The 23699-nt window shown below is 43.1% G+C and overlaps 2 protein-coding genes across 2 annotated transcripts in view; one reads left to right on the top strand and one right to left on the bottom strand.

Moving 5' to 3' along the window:
* The window catches only part of NAT10 (N-acetyltransferase 10), a 43377-nt gene extending 32436 nt beyond the window's left edge, over positions 1–10941 (top strand). Inside the window, exon 27 of the mRNA XM_035552047.2 lies at positions 10604–10941. Within this exon, the coding sequence (XP_035407940.1) occupies positions 10604–10664 (61 nt within the window). The 3' untranslated portion in view covers positions 10665–10941. The remainder of the gene's footprint in view (positions 1–10603) is intronic.
* Positions 1–23699, bottom strand: part of ABTB2 (ankyrin repeat and BTB domain containing 2) — a 141498-nt gene that overhangs the window by 2414 nt on the left and 115385 nt on the right. The window contains exons 4-16 of the mRNA XM_035552048.2: positions 22033–22185; positions 16600–16765; positions 12980–13069; positions 12388–12489; positions 10682–10778; positions 9332–9467; positions 7226–7452; positions 6327–6505; positions 5162–5267; positions 4954–5056; positions 4185–4275; positions 2322–2390; positions 1345–1458 (exon numbers count right to left, since the gene is read on the bottom strand). Coding sequence (XP_035407941.1) covers positions 1345–1458; positions 2322–2390; positions 4185–4275; positions 4954–5056; positions 5162–5267; positions 6327–6505; positions 7226–7452; positions 9332–9467; positions 10682–10778; positions 12388–12489; positions 12980–13069; positions 16600–16765; positions 22033–22185 — 1633 coding nt within the window. The remainder of the gene's footprint in view (positions 1–1344; positions 1459–2321; positions 2391–4184; positions 4276–4953; positions 5057–5161; positions 5268–6326; positions 6506–7225; positions 7453–9331; positions 9468–10681; positions 10779–12387; positions 12490–12979; positions 13070–16599; positions 16766–22032; positions 22186–23699) is intronic.

The raw sequence follows: 23699 nt of genomic DNA, 5'->3' as shown, positions 1-23699 counted from the left end.
TGCAGAAGAGAGTAACATCAATTAGCTTTTCTGTCTGGCACCGACCTAAAGGACATGCCTGGGCCTCAGACAGAAAAAGGACAGTAATAACTGTGGAAAAGCACGAGGGTAGCACTGGTGATGGCTGGTAATTTCTTTTGATGCTTTTTGCAGGCACAGGTGTGAGCACAGAGGCATTCAAGCTTTTTTAATTTCTTCCCCTGATGGCCTGCTGTTGGCAGAGCTGCTCGCCTGCAGTCCAGTCTCTTCCTCTTAAAGGAACAGAGCAGCTGGCTGATGAAGTGGCCAAGATACCTGTTTTGCTGTGCAGGCAGGGAGCTTGTGCTGCAACATAAAATTATGTACTGCCAGATGGCGCACACAACTCACGGCAACAGAATATGGCTCCTAGGATGCGAGTCTGACTGCTACAAAAAGGAGCTGAATGCAGAAGAGGGGGGGTAAACATGCTGGGGGGGATTTGGCAGTGATCCGGTTCCCTTTGCTTCAGAACCACTGGGGGAAGCTCAGTAATAGGAGAAAGACGAAACTTAGGTTCAGTATTTAGGAGTGCTGTGCGCACACACAGGTTCTGGGAGCTTTGTGCAAATAGTAATTTAATGAAAAGTACTGAGGACCAGGTGAGAATGCTCCTTTCCACCTATTGCATACAGTTATGTTTTAGGTCCTCAAACAGACCAGCCTGAGTTCCCCAGAAAACATGGCCCAGCGTGAGAGTCAGGAATCAAAAAAGATCAGTGCACCACTACGTGCAGAGTAAATATGCACATTGCTATGAGGTCATCTTTCTGCTCACGTTTTAAGGCATGTGACCCTGCATCTATCAAACTTCCAGGAATGGCAGACTATTTCCTTTAAGTTTTTATTAATAATTTGGGTTAGGTTATTTGATGTAGAGGTGAATATCTGTGTCAGAACACAGCTGCTGTTAGTTCTGGAGCTGTAAAATTTATGCTTTAGCAGTAGGAGTGCTGGGAAAGGGTTTGCTACTTAATTGCTGTACTGTGATCAAGCGCCCCTACTGCTCTGAGGATTTCAGTCTCTTGGGGTTCGCTGGATGATGATGATGCTGTGTCAGCCAGCTAAGACCTCTCTAGCTGCTCTGTAGGGTTCTCTCATCAATTTAATGCGTGACTGCTTTAGACAGAAGAACGTACTGGTGCTGTGTAGGACTTCAGAGGCTGGAACCTAGTAGATCATCTCACTCCTTGCTGTGGTTAGGGCAGAGTTACCAGCATAGCAGGGATGCGCTCTACGCCCATTGTGTTTGGTTACCAAAACAAGACTGCAGAAGCATGCATGCTGCTTCATTGTGATTCTTAAATGAGACAGTTTGGCACATACCTTTGCATATTTATAGATGTTAACAGAGTTCTCCATGCTGATCGTCTGGGCACAGAGGATTTCACAGTGTCTCTGGAGGCCATCCAGTTGAAACAGGCTGGCAGCCGACAGCAGCTATTAGGACAAGAGAGAAGCTATTTGAGATCATGAGCCTTGAAAGGTTTAGGGAAGGCAGACAGAACTGATGATTTCCTCTCTGAGTGGTCTGTGACTCCCTGGTTCAACAGCTAAGTCCTTGTGAAGGAGCAGAAAGGCCAGCTAAAGCAATGGGCAGAACTCCACTCTGAGCAAAGGCGTGCTTCTCCTGCAGGAGTGCATCTGTGCTACTTTTTGTCCCTATAACATATGAGACCTAGACTGCTAAAAGCATGCTTTCCTCAAAAGAAAACAAAAACAAACAAACAAAAGTTATGCGTAGTCTTTAGCGGCAAGCTTTAATCCCACCAGACTGCTTCTGACTGAACAGCAGTACTGCAAGGGGATTTATCTGTAATGCAAAGGTGCTCCTAGCCTAGTCTTTGCTGTACCATTGTCAGCTGTGCAGAAGTGCAGCTTGAAATCAGTTGTCTGTCTGTGATCTCTAGCCTCTTGGTGTTTGGTCTGCTGTGGGCACCAGGGCTGTCAGATCAGCTGCACTTTCTCTGTGCCCCCCGCAAAAATACTGCACCACCTTATGACTCCCTTCTCCCAGAACAGAGAGGACATACAACAGAAGCTTCCACCCAGCTCTGAGTACCAAAAGCACTGTAAGTGATGTGTTTTTTTTTTTGTTTTTTTTTTTTTTTTTCCCAAACATATCATGGACATAATATAATCAGTAATTTTTAGTTCCAAGCAACTGTGTTTTGGAACTTTGAACTCTTTTTAAAGTGTTAAGTATACTCCTGGATTGAAAGAGTGTTGTTAGCTCCCAGATTTTTCCTTTCAAACCATTTACGCTCCAGTGCACTTAGCAAGACTGAGAAGAAAACACTCACCTCTAAGATATCAGTGGTGGGAATTTCCATAGATTCTGTTCCTCCATAGTATAAATACTGCATCAGCATCTGAAATGGGAAGAAGGCCAGGCGTGAGGCATTTATCGCTGGAGTCACAAGGGGCTGTGAATGACTGCACTCCCCTTCCTGCGCAGACAGGAATCGCATGGTTTGCTGGCTCTTGCCTCCACTTTGGGCTTTTTTCTAGTGTTGCAAATCTCTGCTGCTTTCTAATACCCTTTTCTTCCTTGGTCTTTGGAAAGGGCCCTGGTGAGGATTTTAGGCTGAGAGGGTGACAGTGTGTCTCTGAGCAACATGAACGTCCTTGCAAAAACGTTCTTTGGATCCTGGCTTGTAAAGCCTTGCAGGCTGGTCACACGCAGAGCTGCCAGCTAGCTGGAGCACTCAGACTGCCATGCCATGAGCATGTGTGTCAGGGACCTCCCAGCCACTTGCCTCCCCTGCTGTGCTTGTAATCAGCTTCCAGGCCTCCCCCTCTCCCCATCAGGGCCAGAGGAGAAAGACTAATTGTTTGCAGGGAGAGCGAGAGTCAGTTTTGGCTCTTTGATCTACATGTGCGCACCCCCAGCTAAACCAGTACTGTCTTATCTGGGGAACGGCTTGATTTGGTATTGGAAAGTGGAACCACTCCAGTGTCCTGGGTATAGTGGAGAACAGGTATGGAGACTGCATGCTGTGCGCTTGTACCAGCAGTGGTAACAAAATTAAGCTTGTACTTCTAAAACTTTCTTACTTGCGTAACGGAAGTACAGGGAAGGAAAGCTGCTTTCCAGCAGAACCTAGGTCTCCAGTGGCTCTGTTCACTGTCTCCTTCTCTGTGTGCCGTAACTGAGGTTGCTGTAGAATGCCATAACCTCCTTAACTTGCCTGCTTTTATTTACCATCAAATTGTCTAACTCCATGAAGTATTCCATTGTTTTACTTTTCTAATTTGTTGTACTGTCCAGTGAAGCAAAAGTTTATCTTCAAAAACCTTTTGATATAAAAAAAAATTAAGGAGGCTTGTTTAGTTATATTTTCTTTCTTTTTGTCATGGCCTGAGCTGCAGAGTTTGGGGGTGTCTCATCCAACACAAAACTTGCATAGCCCCCTTCCAAGTATGACAAAGATACTCTACCAGACCACTTCTATTCCCTCTATCTGAGATGCCACTACTGCTGACCAAGAGCTTTGTACGCATCACAGAGAAAAAGGAAAATCCTCAGCCCTACAGTGAAACAGTTACACAACCTGTTCTGCACTGTGGATTTCCCCGTTCTGTACCTTTCTTCCAAATTTGAAACGCAGACCTGGAAAGCTGGAATAACTTAACTGTCATGTTTCACAAACTTGTTTTTTTCCCTGGGTGGGCGCTAAGTAACCTACCATCTCTTCATCATGAATGAAACTTCCTTAGGTCTGTTAAATACAGAAATGTCAAAAGCAAAGTGAAATTCTCAATCTTGAGCCTTTCTTGAAAGGGACACCACTGACTTCTGATAATCTGACTTGAATTAGTATGAAGCCTGGCAGTCCACCTGTTTAAGTAAGTTTACTTCTTGGTTAACAGAGTGTGAAGTTGCGCCTGGGAACATCTTAAAAGTACAAAATTAAGTAGAAGATTTGCTTCTCTTGCTTTATGTAAGAGTCAATTGCCTAGTAAGATGATAAAAAGACATAGGGTGGAAGGTTGGTCCTAGCTGAAAAGCTTTGACAGAGATCAGAAGACTCCTGAAATACAGGCAGGTAGAAATTAAACCCATCTCTAGCTGTAAATTACCTCTGATATTAAGCCTTGGTCCTCTCAGCTTCAAATTAAGTAAGAAGATGAAGAGTAAAGAAAAGGCAGGGTAAGCTACATACCTTGAAAATGTTGTATTTCATATCGCTAATTTCAACAGTCTTGCTACCATGGCTGTCATGTTCCGTTTTATTGGTCATTAGGGTCTTAAACCTGAGAATAGTTTTAACAGAATTCTGTATTAGTACTTTGCAAACTCATTGCCTATTGCCAAAACCCTAAGTAAGGTGAAAATAAAGATCCTTCTCTGTTATTGTTTGTAAACTGACAACTGAAACCTTTCTTTCCATCTAATGACAATTACTTTGGAACTTCAGGGGCAAATTAACCTGGAAATTGCCTGGGTCTGTTTCAATCCCATGTTATAATTGTTGAAAACACAGTTACTTTACCAGTAACAGAGAAAGAAAGTAAATAACTACACATGTACCAGGTCAGGGGTGAAACCTCCATGAAGCGGGGAGCAATTACAGCTCTAGCTAGCAAACTGACCAGGGGAATGGAAAAGGCATTGAATAGCTGGGTATGTGCGCTCCAGCTACTGCCCAGGTTTTTAGGGACAATTGCTGGTCAGTTTATGTCAATAAAGCCCTGAGTATCTTTAACAGATACTAAGAGTGGCTCGAAAAACTCATCTGTACTCTCTGCTCTTAAGATTAGCAAAGATGGTTTGGCTTGATCCTGCAGACCAGAATTACAGTCTGTACGTAGTCCCTTGCGTTAGCAGCTGCTTTGCTACAGTGTGTGATTCAGAGCTAGTCACACAAATAAGGGAGTAAAGGGCCAAACCTTCCTCTACCAAAATGTACTGAGCTGTGGAAAGTGACTCACCTGTTAGATGCGGTAACCAGCAGGACTTTGTGTGCATAAAACAGCTTTCCTTCTACTAAGAAAGTTACATCAGACATTTCTTTATTGTTGAGAAAGTGAGGATCTGTTAAGGTAAGAAAAGAAAATGAGGGTGATTAGTTTTTGAAATTATGGATGCTTTCAAAAAAAAAAAATCACAAAAGCTTTGCTGTTTAGGTGAGCATCTTACCAAGGCGAGCTGGCAGTGTCTTTCGGATTTCAGGAATACTGGGTATAGGACTGCTACCATAGCAATGGGTGAAGATGGACGCAAGCTGCTGATTGATGGAATCGTTCTGTAAGGAGGATAGAACAGGTATCATCAATTGGCACTTTGTACTGAGCAGGTTTCAAACATACTGTAACAGTTCACTTGAGGTTTATAACAACAGTACCTAACAAGAACAACCTCAAAACAGAGGGACTAGCACAATCTAACACAAGTATGCTCTGACAGACCCTGCAGTAACAGTTTACAGGCCAACCCACTGTTGAGAAGAAGAGGCCCTGTCAGGAAAAGCTCGTCTTTCCAGTGCTCTGTAACAGATAAGCCCAGAAGCACGTTCTCAGCAACATTTGATTTATGGTACCAGTTCATTGTCAGATACTGAGTTCTGGTTCCTAGTTTGCAATTGTTTTTCATTAGCCAGTTATACCTCTTGCTTTTAATTTAAAGAATAGTTACAATGTATGTTGTAATGACCAATTATGGAGACGTCAGGGCAGTTTAAACCCCTCAGCACCCCCCCTCTGTGCATTTCTAACGTGTCCTTTGCAGTCAGAAAGCAGGCACCCCCCTTCTTGTAACACAAAGGGCAACAGCCTCTTGGAAAAGAACATGGTAGAAACAGGATGAACTTATCTGGAACACGGGACAGCTAAACTACAGACTATGGATAAATACATCCAATGTATGCCTTGAAAAGCAATGAAAAAACAGTCCTAGGCAACCTTTAAATAAGAGAGAAAAGTAGAAGGAAAATGTTGCTGAACAAAAGCATTGTTCAGAAAGCTCCTAGAAGATACTATTGAAATAACCTGACTTGTCCAGTACTGCATTGATAATGATTCTTGTTATAGTCACATTGTTTCAAAAACCAGTTGCTGAACTAGACTTGAACAGAATAGGGTTCACTTCTATTGAAATTAATATCTATATTCTGAGGACTGCTTTCATGATTCTCTCTCACTGGGCTGTATGTGAATTTAGATGGATGCTGTCAGGGACATCATACCATAGCTCACGGGGACTTTGCACACGCATTCACTTGTTTTTGGTGTGCCCTGGCTTATACAATAGCAAAAGACGTGGCTGGACCACTTGGTTTTGATACTGTTACCAAAGTTATGATTACTTTGCTGGTTTTGAGGATATCAAACATGAGCTGCAACCCTTCATTAACCAGTTCTTCATTGTAGTCTTCTTCTTTAATGGTGACAAATTCCCGTAAGAGGGTCTGTACAACAGAGTAGCGAGACTGGTAGAAGGTTGTCCGTAGGGACTCGATCCACACGTGGAGCTTCCATGGGACTCCTGCAGCCATAACGAAAAGAAAGATGATGAATGCAGAAATAAGTGAGTAGACACCTCTGTTAGTAGATACTAGCGCCTAGCAGCACTGAAGTGGATCTTTACATATTTCTTTACAGTAGATGCATTAAAGGTGACTGAGCTGGGTCACTGACAGGTTAAGTGACTTGTCTACAACAGCAGAGGACTGGTACCAGGACCACGAGCTAGAACTTGCTGCTGATTGTTAAGGGCCAGAGACTCCCTGTTGTGTATTCAGCTTCATCAGCAGTCAGAGCCACAAGTCAATTTGAACGGAACTAGTATGAATACCTAACCCTACACAAAGTGCAAGGTCACTTCTCCTAGTTGCCTGTAACAGTCTAGACACACGAACTTCAAAGCTTCTCTTTCCTACCTTTAGATCAAATCTGCTCTTCCACCGTAAACCACTTAATCTCTGATGTTATCTTCGTTTTTAAGACTGGCCTCTCTAACACAGACTACCTGGTGAAGAGATGTGCCTCTTGCTTTTGGTTATTGGAAACTGAGGGCCCAGCCAAAAGTGACAGACAAAACGCTTTTAAAATTTAAATTACGTATAGCTGTTTCCCATAAACTTAGGGTAGCTCTGCAGTCGGGGTTACAGACTCTAAATGAAATGGACAAAGGAAAAAGCTTTTCATTCCCTAAATGTGAGAATGACACTTAAAAAAAATAATAATAATAAAGAAAACCCCTTACCAAGCGCCCTGAGCTCCATGGTGATGTCTACGTAGCCGTGCTCAGCACTGTAGTACATGGCCTCCTGCAGGGCCTTCATTCTGGTTTTGCATAGCCTGACTTGTCCCTCGTTGGAGCTGCCCTGGCTGGAGGTGTCACTCTCCACTCCCTCAGCTAAAATCTCCTCCAGTGAGAGGACATCTCCCTTCAGTTGCTGGGGCTGGGTCAGGAGCTTGCGCAGAACGTTCCTGAGGAAGAAAAAGATGTATCATTTATGGATAAATGAAATGGCAATAATTCAGGCGGGACTGTGGTGATTTAAGTTTAGAGGTCTAGCTTAGCAAATAATTTCCTTCCCAAAGAGTCAGGGTTTGACAGACATCTGGCAGATACGGAGATGCTTTAAGGTGCTTATCCTTCTTCACCCCTCCAGCTAGAAATTGATGCCCTGGAAGCAAGGACAAAAGAATGCAATATGCTCTTGTACCTTAGCAGAAACAGGGCATGTTTCAGATCGTTGGGGGCAAACTGATTTTTATTGCAGTCTATACTTTGGAACACGTATAGAAGAAGTGCACTTCCTTCTGCCAGCTCTAAGTGGGGTCACATCTTAAGGTCTGAAGTAAGAATTACCAAAGACCGTCAGTTAGAACCCTTGCTGTTTCCCCAAATTACCATCTTCAAGCACTGTTGTTTTGGTCATACTTGTTTCCTGTATCAGTAAATAGAAACCATAAAAAATGATAGTTCTGCATCGCTAAATCCAGGGAGAATTTTCTGGTTTGGAATTTCACACAGCAGTTGCGAGAAGGAGGCTTTCTTGTGTCCAAACAGTCACTTTAGAAAGCTTGCATCATTGGTCTCCCTGCAGACAGCTGGAGCCATCTGCAACAGACATTCCCCATCCCAGGGAGTCCACCCGAAATACTCGGCTGTGACACTGAATTGCCGCTAGCTGGTGCTCTCTTTGCACCCACGTTACTCCGTAGGGCTAAAACTGGGTAATTTTGTGCTTTACATCACCTTCCCCTACCTGACAGGAGAATAAGCCTTGGCTTTCAGTTTGCGTGGTTGGAAGTCACAGCAGATTGTGGGAGCGGAACAGAGCTGGGAACAGAGCGGTGTTTGTGTTGTTCTCCACTGTAAATAACAGCATTAGGCTGTTCCAGCTCCGCTGAGTTTGGGCCTCATTTGAACTGGGGATGTTTTTGCTAGTGTAGCCAGATGTGTGCTGTACCTGGAGGTGCAGTTTTGGCACTACTGTAAAGCACATCTATGCACAAGCAAGATAGCTGCTATTTATCCTGTTGCAAGAAAGGCAGGCTGTAATGCTGCGAGACCCTCTGGATATCACGTACCCCAGCTACATGGGTGGTTTGGGCCTGTTTTAATTGGCTCATTGTGCTGACATTTTTTCCGGGAACAAAAGGATTTCTCGATGAGTTTGTAAGTAATGTCTTATTTCTAACCAACCACCCTGTAAAGCAGGGGTTGAAAGCCCAGTCTAGTTTTTCTGTGTTTTAAATGACTGATCTCTTGGTTGGTTATCCAGAAACCAGAGATGCAGCCAACTGAAATCTATAGCAGTTTATTTTTCCCACCTCCTTGATGTGAGTAGGGTCTGTGTTAGCGTGTGAACTGCTATTTCTATAACCAGCCCATAAGTGGAACTCACGTATAGCCTAGAACCAGCTCCGTTAGCCCTCAGTGCCACGGAGGTAGTCCAGCAAATGAGTGAAAAAGCAAACAAAAACCTTTCTTTTGCATTTTGTGCTTTTGACTAAGATATAATTCCTTTTTTCAAAGTTAACCGTTACTGAATAATGAAAATCTTGCATAATTTTTTTCCTCAAAGGGATGTAACAGAAAGCATCTACTGGTTTAAAGATTCATTCAGTTCCCCCAAATGCTCACAACCAGCACTATCTACATCAGAATCAGAGTAACCTGAGATACTGAGCTGCCCTAGAAAAAAAATGGTTGCTATCAGCAGAGCCTTAATACCATCTTCTGAGCTGCACACCCAGGGATTTGTGTATAAGACACCCAATACAAAGTCACATAGGAATACCTACAGTGCGTTAGCCTTAGGCAAAACCACTCTTCTGAACACAAATGGAGCTTTACCTGTGCCCATGCGCAGCTGAATGACTGAAACAATTCATATCTTCGTGAAGTGATGAAGACATACTGTTGACTTCCAGCATGCTCAGGAGGGGATCAGCACCCCTGCTTAGTAATAAGCTGACCAACTCGTAGTTCCCTAGGAAACAATTGACACAAATACAGTGGTGACTCTGTGCCTGTTACCCCTTTGAAAGCATAACATAGGACTGTTAGCAGGCAGGCTGTACTAGCAGCTTTTGTGCTGACAACTAGCGCTTTCAGAGCATCCTGAAAGCATGCGCTAGGCTTCATAGCATCTCTGAGAGGGAGGAACAGAGTCACAAAGCAGCCAAACTATGTAAGAGTGCACAACTAGCTACAGGTAGAAAGAGAAATTGGTCTGGCACTTCCAGTACACACAAGCAGAGTCTCAGCTGTTCAGCTGCTGGTGGGTGAGGTTAACAGAGAAGGTCAGAAGGGAGCTGCTGTATGCTGCTCTTGCTGACCACAGCTTCTATAAAATCACCTTGCAGACAAGTGTATTGGTGCAGTTCACATTCAGCTGGGCCTCTTTTCCACCGTTTTCATTAGTTATAGTAGTGAGTGGTGGCAAGAGACCTAGCACAATGTGTATCTGTCACTGGGAAGGGAAGAGGCCATTTTTTTTTATCCCTTCAGTAAAACTTGGAGCAGAGTAAAGCAGAGACTCATCTTCATGAAGACATTAAAATGAAGCAGAAAAAAAAAAATTAAAAATGGCTAGAAGTGTTGAAAAACAACAGGTACTTTTAGGCTAGCACAGGCTTGTTCATAAAATGCTAAACTTCTGTTATGACAGCAAAGTAGAAGAAATGCAGAATTTTACATTTGTTTAATAAATTAATAAAACAAATTTATATAAAAGCTATTCTTTCCCTAGGCTGAATTTAAACTTGTTAATTTTTGCATCTGGAAGTTATTTAGTTCCAAGACATGCCTAGGCTAGACAGTAGCTGTTTTATGTTTCTTGACAGTGCCCTATGCAAAGGAGTTGTTTTAGCTTTACTGTGGAGGCCACTGGCAGGAGATGGGTGTTGGTACTACTGGCAAAAGTGGACAGTCGTTTAGTGCCTATCAGCTCTTGCACGTGATGACTGCTGTTAGTCACTGCCAAGCCAGGCTGGGTTTCTGCTAGTGGTTTAGAAATGAAAAAAGTGTTGGCTCTTTAGTATCCAGCTCATGGATCCTGAACTTGATATCTTTACTGTATCCACAGTACCTTCAAAATGCAGTGAATCCTAACATGTTTTACAGATACCTGACCCATGCATCAGTCGGTTGTGGTCCTGTGGTAGCAGAAGATGGAGCGTGCTGAGGTTATGCATAACTTACCTGCTGCTGAAGCCAGTTGGAGCGGGGTCTCAGCATAGTTGTCTTCTCCACTGTTAACAGCAGAGCCCTCAACATGGGCACCAGCATCCAAGAGCAGCTGCAACAGGCACATTAAAGACAAGGAGTTGAGAAAAGAACAATTTAGGAAGACTTAACAGAAGAGGCTGTGTGTTAGAAAAGAAAACCAGTAGATTCATAATGAAGAGTGCATGCACACAAAAGGAACGTCTCAAAGGCTGAAGCAAAGTGTGGATTGCAAGGCAAGTTTCTCATGCATTTCTTTAATCAGCCTAGAGCTAAAGCCTCTGCTTGAATGTCAGTTTAGAGACTTCTTATTTTGTGTTGTTTTACTGTACTTTGAATTGAGAGTTTATGCTGAAAAAAAAAATCTCATCTGGCAGCTCGAGGAATATCTGTTTTCAAATCTCATTTATGAATCTGGATTTGCTATTGTAATTTCCCAACTCCAATGAACTCTGCAATCAGAGCTTCTCTTGGGCACACGGAGTCCATCATTTAGCTTCATGCTGTGCGCAGGAAACAGCACACACCTTCAGGGAGTTAGCCCTGGAGGCCAAACATCCCCCTTGGTCTCTCAGGCCCCGTGGAGCCTGCATAAGGAGACCCTGGCAGCCTCAGTGAGTTGCCACACACAGAACCGGCTTTCTCTGAACACAACGAGCTACTCACAGGGGCAATTATGCATCTCCCAGATGCAGGGGAGAAGGCTACACGGCAGTGAGATCTCTTACGGCCGAGCAGTGCGGGCAGTCAGCAGCAGGGCACCCAGACAGCACCGCTTCCCGCTGCAGCCCCATGGGTGCCATCCCTCTCCCCTGGCAGCAAAGATGAGCGCTGGGCTCCTGCCTGCAGGGGAGGTTCTTCCGCTGCGGGTGGGAGTCCAGATGGCTGTATTGTGTAACACTGTCACAACTGAACAGCTTCAGCCATCCCCAGTTGACACTGGCCTTGGCACTAACAGCACGTACATTCACATTTTTATTTTAAACCTGTTTGTAGAGCATGACAGCTGCCCATGGGCTGGTTTGTTTCTTTTGAGATGCCAACTATTCCATGCAATGACCACACGGTAGGCCTTAACTGCAAAGGTGATTTCATACACAGATTCCAGAAAGCTATCATCTACCCTTTAAGGAATGGTTGCCGAAGGAGATCTTTTGTAATCTTTAGAAGTTTTAAACAAAATAAGAGAAACAAACATTGTGGGTATGCAGTCCAGCAGGAACTTTGATATACCTGGCTACATCTCCTGGGAGAATCACACTCCTACCACACCTGTAAATTAAGGCTGTCCAACCTTTGTAATACCAAAGGCTGTACTGGCAATTTGCCAGGTGGGATCTAATCTTTATAATTATTTACAAATGTATACAAACAAGCAATGACTGTATGCAACCTCCATTTGCTTACATCTTTTTTTTCCCTTTAAGCAGAAGGCAAATTAAATTCAGCAGCCACTGACTACCTGCTGTGATTAGTTTAGAGTTCCCCTTGAAGTTCTGGTAGGATTTCTGGTATTCCATACTATTCTGCTACTCCCTGCATTAATTCCATAGAAAAGGGAGTGGGCAGATACTCGAGCCACCTGACAGTGAGGGTGCTGCCCAGCACTCAGCTCAGTGCTGCATGCCAGTCCCTCAGTGTCTGCTTTAATGGTTCCCGACCGGAGGATCTCCGCAGCTTACCTGCACAACAGATATGTGCCCATGTAATACAGCAAAGGTGAGAGCAGTCCAGTGCCGGCTGTCAGGATGGACCGAAGGGTAGCGTGGAGAGGTGCTGGGAACCTGGGCAAAAGAAACCAGGTAGTTATTAACCATTGCAGCGTATCTTAAGATATCTACGTAACTGGCTTTTCCCTTTGTAAGTGACAGCCCCAGGGAATGGTAACTAATGTCATTTAGAAAATGCTGCCAGCACTGCTCACTCTGTCCAGTCCCCTGGGCCTTTTTAACGGGCTTGCTGGTTTCTCCTAGTGGCAGCTCTTTCAGGAAGGAAGCCCCTTTACCTGCACTGTGCCTATTATTAGGCTTGTCATTGCCAATCATAATTGCAGCCACTGAGTGCTCCAAGAGATTTTGATGTTTTTTCTCCCCCTCCCAAATCCCTGAAGCAGTGATTTCGGAAAGAAATGCCTTGCTCTGAGTCCAATGTAAAAGCTTCCAGAAGGGAAGACTTCAGTTGCTACAAGAGATTTCATAGTGATTCCTTAGCTTCTCTTGTTAATTTATAGATCAAGAATGAATAATTCTGGGGAGAGTTTCCTCCATTACTTACTGGGATATCTAAATTTGCTCCGGCATCTATAAGCATTTGGACCATAGCTTCATCTCCAGCAGCACAGGCGTACATTAGTGGGGTCATACCCTTCAGGAAAGAAAAAAAAATGGTTACCTTTCTATACCTTGCAACAGTGAATCTATCATGGACACCGAGTTTGAATCTCACACAGAGTGTGTATGTGTGCGCACATGCATGTGTCGGGACAGCACACGCACATGTTGAAAACATTCTGGTTTCTGTGTGGAGCTGGCACCATGTGTTAATATGGGAAAGCAATGTGGACAAAAAATCAGGGGACAAGACTGCAAGAATACAAAAGGGATTGCTGAAAATCGCAGCCATGTATTGTCCACAATTCTTGAGCTTTCCTGAGGCTGCCAAAAAAGAAATAGCATTTCTTGGATCATTTGTAGCCAGATGAACTGAAAGCAGAAAACAACACAAAAGTATGCAGATGAATTTATTTGGCAACATATCCCCATTGCTAAAATCCTATTTGCCACAATATTTCAGCATTTCAATCCCATAAATCTGCTTCTCTCTTTTTACTTAACCAACAAACTGTGACGGCTCAGAGATGAATTATGAGAGAAATGAGCCTTACTTACAGAGCTAATTTCAGCAGTAGCCAAGGACAGAAAGGAAACGGCCTAGTAAAATTCATTCCTGCTCACGTCCTACAGCGTTTCCCCCTGCTTAATTACTTTGTTTGAATTTTCCACAGGTAGCATTTCTGCAGTTCATTGTGTATAATATAACTGCATGAACTGAATGAATAATACAGCTTTGTCTTTAGACAGATGTATCGTAAAATAGAAGTAAAGTTCACACAGAGGAGTTCTGGTCCTGTATCTGCAAAGGCATCTTTTCAAAACAGCCACAATTCCCATCCTCCTGCACGTGAGACAGCCGTACGCATTTGCAAAGGTGTTTCAGGGGTAGGAGGATGGGTGAGTTTGGTTTTCTGGGGCTTTGAGAGGGAGACCAGCTCTAATATAGACAGGTAACATGAGAATTTTAAACTTGGGTTGGCAGGCACAAGCCTGTACACGGTCAGGGTTCTGTTAAGCTACCTTATAGAGCTAAATGCATAGATGCATTTATATAGATGCATTTATATAGATAGTATGCATTTATATAGATAGTATAGCTAAATGCATAGATGCATTTTTTTTTTCCCTCCTCCAATATCAGCTTTGCATTCCCTGCTTGCTAGTCAGTATTCATAGGGAAGAAGAGATTGTTTTCCTAACCCTTCAGATTGCATGAAACCAGAGAGCTGCTTCGTACCGGTTAGAAGTGAATGCAAGGAAGGTCCTGCTCCAAGTTGAGGTTTCTGAAGCTATTCTGAGTTCTCTCTCTCTCTCTCTCTCTCTCTCTCTCTCTCTCAAAATTTATCTGTGCACACGGATGTGTAGAAGTTGGTCTGAACACAGACCTTAATGCTGGATGTGCTCACATTCTGGGAGTGGTCAAAACCTGAACCTGGATCTAAAGGCTATATGCTAAATTAGTCCAACAATTCCAGTGGTAGGATTTGCAAAAAACCTTTTGCTGTACTTGCCACACAAGAGGCAGTCACACCTGTTTGCAGTGACTCAGTGGTGCCTGCCTACTGTGCACTGTTTTAAAAAGACTCATCGTTACCAAAGGAAATCAAAATACATCAACTTAGTTTATGAGGTGCCAGTGTCCAACATTCTATCCTACGACAGGACATTCAGACCTGCTTTCTATTGCTGTGCCTACATCAGTTATCCCCAAATCAGGCATACTGGCATTACAGGAGGGGGAAAACAAAAGCTAGTTGCAAAGTTCAGATTGGGTTTCATATTCCAGTTACGTCAGAGTTCACTGCTAAGTGTTTGGATTTAATTCTCTCTGTGGTTGGTAGTGTGATGGAGGTTGCTTGCTGAGTTGAAATGATGAGTTGCTCCAGAATCACTGACGTGGAGAATTTCAGAGCAGCTCTGTCTCCAAAGAGAGATGTGTTGCCCTCTTTGGTCACTACCAAAACACTGTTTTGAAACATGGGAGCAGCACTCTGCAAAGACAACAGAGCTGCCAGTGCTGTATGATCTCCCTGTTCACAGTAGGACTGGCTAGAGGAAGACAGCAGCAGGATGATAAGACCATAAATAAGTGACATATAAGTGATAAATACAGTCCTCAACCTTTCCAGCGAGTTGCCTACAATGCAGGGTCCTTATGTATAAAAAAAGCGAAACAGCTGGCTTGTTGTAGACAGGTAAAAAATGTCCCTCAGTGAGAAGTGATTGGCTTGGCACCAGTGCCAGGATACTAAGGTTCACAGTGCAAAATACCAGAGCAAGAATACAGCAGTTCTGCTTTGGAAGAACAAAAGTCCTTAGGGCTACATAAGCCAAAACCGCAAAAACTTAAGAAAAAAAATAAAGGAAGAAAGTGGCAGACTTACTTTATTCATAAAATAAATCTGCCACCACTGTCACTTTAATAAAGTGAATGTCAAGGGCACCTGTGAAATGATACCGTACCTCTGTGACCACAAAACTCATTATATGGGGTATGTAAATAAGGCAACTACATACTTAAATGGAGACTTGTGCAGGAGCAATTCTGATCATATTTGCATACATATTCCTACCTTCTTTTAAATTGCAGGATGGTAGAAAGAACCATGGAACATGTGCCAATTTCAGAATTTGGTCTGAAATGCCACAGCACTAAAACACAGTATCACACAGCCTATGAGAAAACCTCTCTACTTGAACGTAAATCCTTCCTACTGATAAATATCCTATTGTTTCTGAGACATGACAGCTCATTCTTGTTGCTGTGACAGCTATAATGAGTGTTTATTTGGGGGAGGTGTTGTTGTTTTTTTTTTTTTTTTTAAATTAAAAGCTAATTCAATGCATTGAATTATGCCTCAGAGAACAGACTCTGCTGTTACTTGATGGGACTGACAGCAGAAGCAGCCAAAGACTTACCAGACTACCAAGTCCCCATACTTAAATCTAGCTGAGCAGGGAACAGGTAAAAACAAACAAACAAAAAAAGACACATCGACACAGTGAGCTTTCAGCAAAGCTAATACCAACGGATACCAATGCCACTGGGGTTCTCTGTGCTGTTTGTTATACCAGACTGTACCGAGAACACACAATTCACTTCACACGGGCAACCTGAAAGCCATCAGACAGCAACACCTTTTGGTCGCTCATCACTGACCCTGACAGGATTTCGGCTGTTGAACCAGAAGAGAGTGTCACTGGCAAAAACCACTTTGTTTTGACATTGTCTCAGCATTAAGACAACATCAGACTTTCCATTTGCAGCCGGCATATTAACCTGTCTTCCATCAGTGTCTGAGACAGGCCATCCAAGGAACAGCCCTGCATTCCAGCTGATAAAGAAACAATTCACTCTAGGCTTTGACTGGCTTTTCAGGAGGTGGCATGAGGGGGGACTTTTTTTTTTTTATTTAAGAGAGACATTCTCAGAATAAAACACCAGATGGACTTCGAAAAGACATTGAGAGGCAACTAACGCTTAAGACTTCACACATTGATTTGCTACACAGAAAGGAACACACAATTTGGTCATGCAAAGAATTTTTTGTGTGCGCATACCTGATCATCCATGGTGTTAACTCCATCGGGTCCTAGTGCATCTATTGCTTGATTGATCAGATCTGTCCTTCCGCAGTTTAACATTCGGAAACCCAGATCCTGCTGGAATTTTTCGGTAGCAGCCTTAGCATCCAGTCTCCGGAAGGAACTAAAGCAGCATTCAGGTCTGTAAAGGATAAAATAATTTCTGGATTTTGGTCTTTTTTTAATTTTTTTTTTCCACATCTCTCTCCCTGTCTCAGACATCAGGCTTATTTAATGTCACAGTTTTACCTAGTGCATACTTTCCGCACTGTGTAATCATTTCTGAAAAATCTGGCTATCTTCAATCATATTGGAGATGGAAGTTTTTGTTCTTAGAGATAGTAAATTCATATAAATACTGAGAGGAGACGAGCCCAAGCAGAGGAAGTTCACTGGTGCCCTCCTCTGAGAGAAAGGCAGAAAGAAATCCTTATTCCTTGCCACTCAGCCCGTCACTATAAGGGTATCTCTGGACCAGGCACTGGTTGTGCTACACCTTCACCAGCAGAAAAGCAAAGGGATGCCAGGATATGCCCGTTCTGAAATGGGCACTGAACACCTTTGGCTTCTACAGCAGTGAGGTTGTTGTGGTGGGAGAAGGGTCACAGGATGCACACCTGCAGCAATCAGATTTCATTAATTCTGCTTCTCGTGATAAATAAATAAAATTTTCTTTAAATAATTAGCTATATATCATTTGTGATATTGCATCGTATGGTAGCCCATCAAACATATACAAAAACATATTCTAAGGAGGAAAAAGGTGGAAAGAAGGTGTACATATACATAAAATACCAGTCAGGTGATAGTACTAGGATGAAACAATTATGTTGTCTGACCACCAGACTATTATTTTGAAATAAAAGATATTTCTAAAATAAGATAATGATTCTTATTCCTCAGATTCTTTTCTGTAGAAAAAAAAAATCAAATTCAAAATCAAAAACAAACCAAACAACCAAAAAGGCAAATCAAAATCATTCTCAACTCTCTTCCAATGCCTCAAAGGAAGTGTGCTAACATTTCTATGAGTTTCTATTAAATCCTTATCCTCTAGCTGACTATCAAACAACCTTTATCTCATTTGGAAGGAGTTCAGAGATTACTGTAAATCATCTGGTTATCTGCTGAGAGACTTCTGAATTCCAAACCTGGAGGTCTATCTCCTTCGCTGAAGAAGCATTCCCAAATTGGAGGCGCTTTCTATCTCAGCTGAGCACTGATATGGTCAGCCCTTTGATGTTATTTCAGGGTGAGTGCCTCCTCTACTCGTTGTCTGGTTTTCAGCACAGGCTCTAGTGTGAACTCTCAGTAAGTGCAATGTTAGCCTGCCAAGTTCCTTTGAAAAATGAGACTCTTTCGACGGGGCTAACCTCTTCTGGAAACTTTGTATGGCCTGCCAGATAAGTAAAACACTCATCACTTCACTTAGAAGACTCAGGATGAATCTTCTGCAAGTATTAATTCAGCTGGTCATTTTGTATGCTTCTGAACTTGCATTGATGACAAATGGTGACCATATGCAACGAACAATATGCTGAGTTAACAAAACTCACTCCCCAGCCTGGTGACCGGTCACACTGCACATGGGAAACCAGCATCTCACCGCAGCTGCTCTCAGAGAGGAACTACACCAGGGTGCAATTTGGGGAACAGTCAGCAGGGAAGCAAAGTGACAGCCCTGGAGTCACCAGCTCTTTGGAGATACATCTGTGAATAAATGTAGCTCCCAGGCAGCTGAGTGCAAGTTATTTGACGGGAAGACAAGATCTCTGAAGCATCCAGATACTAGATTAGGACACATGCAGAACAAAGCACAAGATGACAGTAAGGTAAGGCTTACTGTTAGACGTACACAAGTCCTCAAGCTAAACTAGCCAATTAATAGTCTTGTTCTCGCAAGGTAATTGGTACAATATCATGATACTACAGTATTTTATAATTATGATACCATAGCTATATTATAATAATCATCATCCTAATGCAAACAAGTGAAATAGAAAGACATAAACTTGAAAGCCGTTGAACCTCGGAAAATAAATGAAGTTCTTAAAGAGTTGGTACCTGTCTTTGCACATTGTTTCTGTTTTGCTAACAGGTGCAATTCCACTCAGTGCTATTTACACGCACTGGTGGAGCAGGGGGACAGTTCACTGATGAGCCCTGCCGAGCGAGCAGCAAAACAAAGCAGTTGCATGGAGCTATCAGAGAGACGGGGGCAAAAAGGTGGGCTGTAGTGCGTGGCCTGGAGCTGCCAGCAGGCAGCTGCAGGCAGGCAAGTTCAGGTACAGGAATGTGAAGTTCTGTGGGCTTTACTCCTGGGGCACAGCCTATGCACAACTTCCCAGCGCAAGTTGACTACACATTTGCTGTTCTGCAGTAGTTGCTTGACAGCGTGCTTGCCTACGATAGAGGCAAAATCGCTTTTTCTTTTAGAGTGTGATAAAAGTTAGAGCATCCTCTGAGAGCCAGCGGGAAAGAGTTCACAGATGCACAACTGCTGTGCAGCAGCTGTACCCACAGCAGGTTTTCCATGCGTGAGTTGTTATCCTGTGGAGGAGAGAGACAAACCCTTGCATGCTTCCTAGGGTAAAGCCTGTGCTCAAGCAGCTGCCCAGATGGCAGCTCCCACGTGCTCTGAGCTGTGCCTGGGGATAACTGGAGAACTGAAGCTGGACTGAGGAACCTGGGGGTGCAGAGCCCAGATTGCAGGGAAGGGAAGGGGGCTGAGGTCTCAGTTTGGGACAGGATGGCTTGAAGAGGTAGGAACAAGGAGCCTGGTGTGCTCCTCAGACTTCACAAACAAGTTGCTCCACGCAGGGAGGCTATTGGTAGTGAGTGATTTAAATTTGGCCTGCAGAGAGGGAACAATACAAAAAATAGTGTATGATAAAAGCAATATTAAAATTATATTTAAGTAGGTGGAAAAGAAACAAAGCTCTCTGCAATCTAGCATTTCCCCACTTACATTATCATTTAACCAGTAATAGGTGAGTACAGAAGATGTTTATAAATCGTGTGGCAAACAAATCGAGAGCATCGTATTTGAAGGCTTTATCCGCTAAGACACAAACAGTACCTCTGGATAACTATGCTGCCCAAGCAGTCTGTGTCAGAGAAGAGATACTAGAGGTCGAAATTTCAGGTTATCCTAACTGCACTTTGTTCTTCTGCACAACTTCTCTTTCACGGATTTCAACATACCCTATCTGATGCATCACTGCTGCAAGGAACTATCACTATAGGACTTTTAGTCTGTGTCATAAGGAAAAGCTATTTGCAATTCGCCTGTTGTCACACAGCTAGCCAGGGATAAATTTGGCTTCCATTCCAAGATTTCCTTTCCCTTAAATGCATTGTAATTGCTAGATACAGGTGACTGCTTTACAGGATGATATAACAGGCATTTGCAAATGAGGCACATCTCTCTCCTCATATTTTTTCTGTTAGTTTAATTCTTTCATGCAGCAAAAAGACAGTGTTCTTTATCTCATGCCACACATCACAGAACATCCTTAGGCCTCTGAAAATAATACTCAGGCAAGACAGTTCAGAACAAAGATCTGATCAAGTTTAACTTGATCAACCAAGTTAAGCAAGGCTAAGTCTTCCCTTTTAGCTCATATCAGAAGCAAAAAACAAACACCCAAATCCCTGCCTTCTTTTTTCTCCTTCCCCCCCCCCTTTTAAGGTGTATGATCTATAAAGTAAGGGACCACCTGTGTTTTGTATGCTAATGTGCGCACACAAAAAAAAAAAGTGCGGAGAGAGAGTGGAAGGTGTGGATTCAGCTTTGAAAGCAAGCGTCTTTATAAAGGTGAGATCAAAAGAAAAATTATGGAACTGATTGGAAGTGCTTGTAATTAGTTTAGTCTTCTATGGTACTGTTCAACAGAGAATTTCAAAGGTTTTGGCAAGAATTAGGCACGCATGTAACATTAGCTTAGTCCACATTAACTAGCACCTACCATCCACTCATAAACCTGAGCAGCTTGTGCTTTAATTGACACTGAGCACACGTATACTGGCCGAGTAAAAGGAAAAGAAACGTGCTACAGGCTCCTGGACTAAGCACACAATTCCCGCTTTGTGGACACGAAGCCCAGCTGCTTCCTTTCAGTTTACACAATTCCCATGGATCATCTGTTTAAGTTGGCTTTTAAAAAGACTGGCAGCACTCTGTCAGTCAGGTACCACACCTGAGGAGAACGGCAGCAAGTGGCAGCTGAGAACAGGACCAGGAGTTGGCTGCAGCCGAGGAAACATTCAGAAAGCTGCTCCTTCCTGCCATGCAGCCCTGAGGTACCAGCTCCCAGCAGAAACCCAGCGGGTCCGCAGCAGTTTGAGCTCACCCGCCTGGCTGACCTGACAGGAGCAGCGCGGGCAGCTACAGGGCAGACGTAGCTTCAAAGGGTGCCACCTCGTAGCTTCCGTAGCTATGTCGCTTTGTCCCTTTAAAGTGCAGCTATATGGAACAGTCTTAGCCTGTGTTATCATATCTGGCAGAGTCAGAAATAGCAGACATGCCACGAATGAGCTTGGAGCAGAGTTCAGTCATCTAATTGCACCAGCATACTTGCCAACTAATTTAGCTTTGCATTAGATTTTGTGGCTACTAAGTAGTATCCCTCATTTCACAAATCGGGAGACAGAGACGTAGCAAAAAGCAAGAGCCTTCTTGGCTGCCAAAGGTAAAGTAAAAAGCAGCAAAAACAGATGGAGGACTCCTGATTAAAAGCCTCTCGTTGCTTCTCTTGTTCATGAAAAAGAATTCTAATAGTAATAATATATATCATATATCTGTTCAGCTAATCATTTCATCACTTAAGAGCATGATAAAAGTAGTATTCATTGTTATTAATGTGTCCAGCCCACTCATTTAACCCACAGTTAATATGGGGTGCAAAATTCATTTGAGAAGCAAGAATTTACCTTGCGCTAATGTTCAAGATATAACTCTGATATCAAAAGCAGTGTTAATGAGAGCAACTTAAAGAGACTACAAACACTGAATAAAATATCTATGATGTGGTAATGAACCAAGCTAATTATAAATCCCTGTTCAATCCTTGTGAGAGGAGGAGGATTTTAAAAAAGTACTTATACTTTTCATCAAGGTATCTCAGAAAGCAAAGAATTATCTTGTAATTAAGACCAAGGCATAAACGAACAGACACTTGTATTTCAATCTGTCTCTATCTCATTCTTCCTACACATCTTTTGGCATGACAAAATCTTTCTATCCTGGCTGCAGCGTTTGGCCAAAGCTCCTTTATCTCTGGAGCACTAAGAAGGTGAGCGTGTGTTGCCCATATAGTATTTTGAGATCCTGCTCTCATGAAATACAGAAAGAAAAACATTGTAAAGGTTACAATTACTTCAGCTGCTTATAAAGCTCAGTTCACATACTTTAGCTGCCGGGGCTCGCAGTCCAGCCCAGGTAGGAGCAGTCTGGCTGTCTGCCTGATGTCGTCACTGTCCACTGTTAGACTGCGCCGGTGCTCAGCGTAGGTGATAGCTACTCGCATCCACTCCATCAGCGGTGGCAGAAGCATGAAGGGGCTGTGTAAACAAGGAAAAAAGGCATCGTAATTAACATCGGTCTGATATCTGCTACTGAGATTCAACAACACACTTCATCGCTTCCTGGGCCTGCTCGGGGGAGGCAGAAGCAGGTAAAACCCATCCTGCAGAGGCAGACTCTGTCCCTCTGCTCGGCAGGTTGCAGCAGGTGAAAGAACTGGAACTGCTCAGCCCTGGTTATCTGAACTGCTTCTTATCCAAAATGGGGTCGTGTCAGGACACGCCAGCTTTGTGCAGTACGCTGTGCCCTGTGGGAAGCAGGCCCATACCAAACGTAAGCAGCCTGCTTCTGCTAGTAGCTGGGCTCAGTTCCCCCAGCCCGAGTGGCTGGTGTGTTATTTTGGATCAGAAGTGCTGTCATCTCACCTGTGTACCCTGTATAGTATTTGTGCCTGTCGTTCCACATAATCCAAATGTACAGGCTGCTCCACCCCTCACCTGATATCCTCGATTTTAAAAAAATACTGTTGATTATTTGACACTTCAATTGAACCAGTCTATTTCAATGCTCCCTCCCTTGATCTTTGTTATATTGTCACTATCTGGTGGCTTTTCACATTCTGCATTTCTTCCATGCAGAGCTTCAGCCTCCAGTTTTGCACAACTGACCCTTTGAGACCACTGCAGAACTGTTGCAGCTTTGTTTTTATGCCAGCAAAAACAGTTGACATACTTTGGACTTAGGGATGAATGAGTAGAATCAAAGAGATAACTAAAATGGAGGCATTGCTGGGGAAGAATACCTGTATACCATCACAACAAATTGTAAGCAACTTGCAGAAAAGCAATCTAGCTACCCCTAATTTGTACAGCACCCAGTACACTGAGGTTTTACTCTGTATGACAGATTGCAAGCAATATAAATAAAGCAATATAAATAAATGTAAAATAAAGCAATATAAATAAAGTAATAACAATAGCAGGCAGAGTCATTTTGGGCTAGTTTATGAAGAGTCCCCCTTTACTCCTGTATGAACGAACACAACACTGAAATTGCACAATAATATGCGGGTATCATAATAGTCTCATACACAATATATATCATCTGTACTCTTAATACACAGCCAGAGTGACCTACTACTTGCTTGATTTTTTTTCCCCAGGGATACCTGCCACCATGATGCAAGGCTCCGAAGTCCCAGCTGTAATTGAAAACACATTTCCCATTCCTAGTTATGAATTTATTAATGCTGAAAAAAGCCCTTTTCATTTAAGCATTCAAAAGAAAATAAGCGAGGGTAGAAGATACCAGTTCCTTTAGAAAGTTCATAGAAAAAAGATGCATACCAGAAAATATAAAATGATTTTGATATTAATGAAAGCAGCTGAATCTATGAAAGGCATTTTCAAAGCTGTGCATGTATGTGTGTGCGCACATATGCGAGCACAGTAAGAGTAAGCGGTGCCGATCCCGTTAGAAACCATTTCATCAATAATGGGATTTGTAGGCAGAACTGCCTTTGTATGGCTTTGAACAACCTTCAGGCTGGAAT

This window comes from Cygnus atratus, chromosome 5 (assembly GCF_013377495.2).
Source record: "Cygnus atratus isolate AKBS03 ecotype Queensland, Australia chromosome 5, CAtr_DNAZoo_HiC_assembly, whole genome shotgun sequence".
In the NCBI taxonomy this organism is placed as follows: Eukaryota; Metazoa; Chordata; class Aves; order Anseriformes; family Anatidae; genus Cygnus; species Cygnus atratus.
The sequence above is the reverse complement of the archived record's forward strand: the minus strand, read 5'-3'. Positions and strand labels throughout refer to the sequence as shown.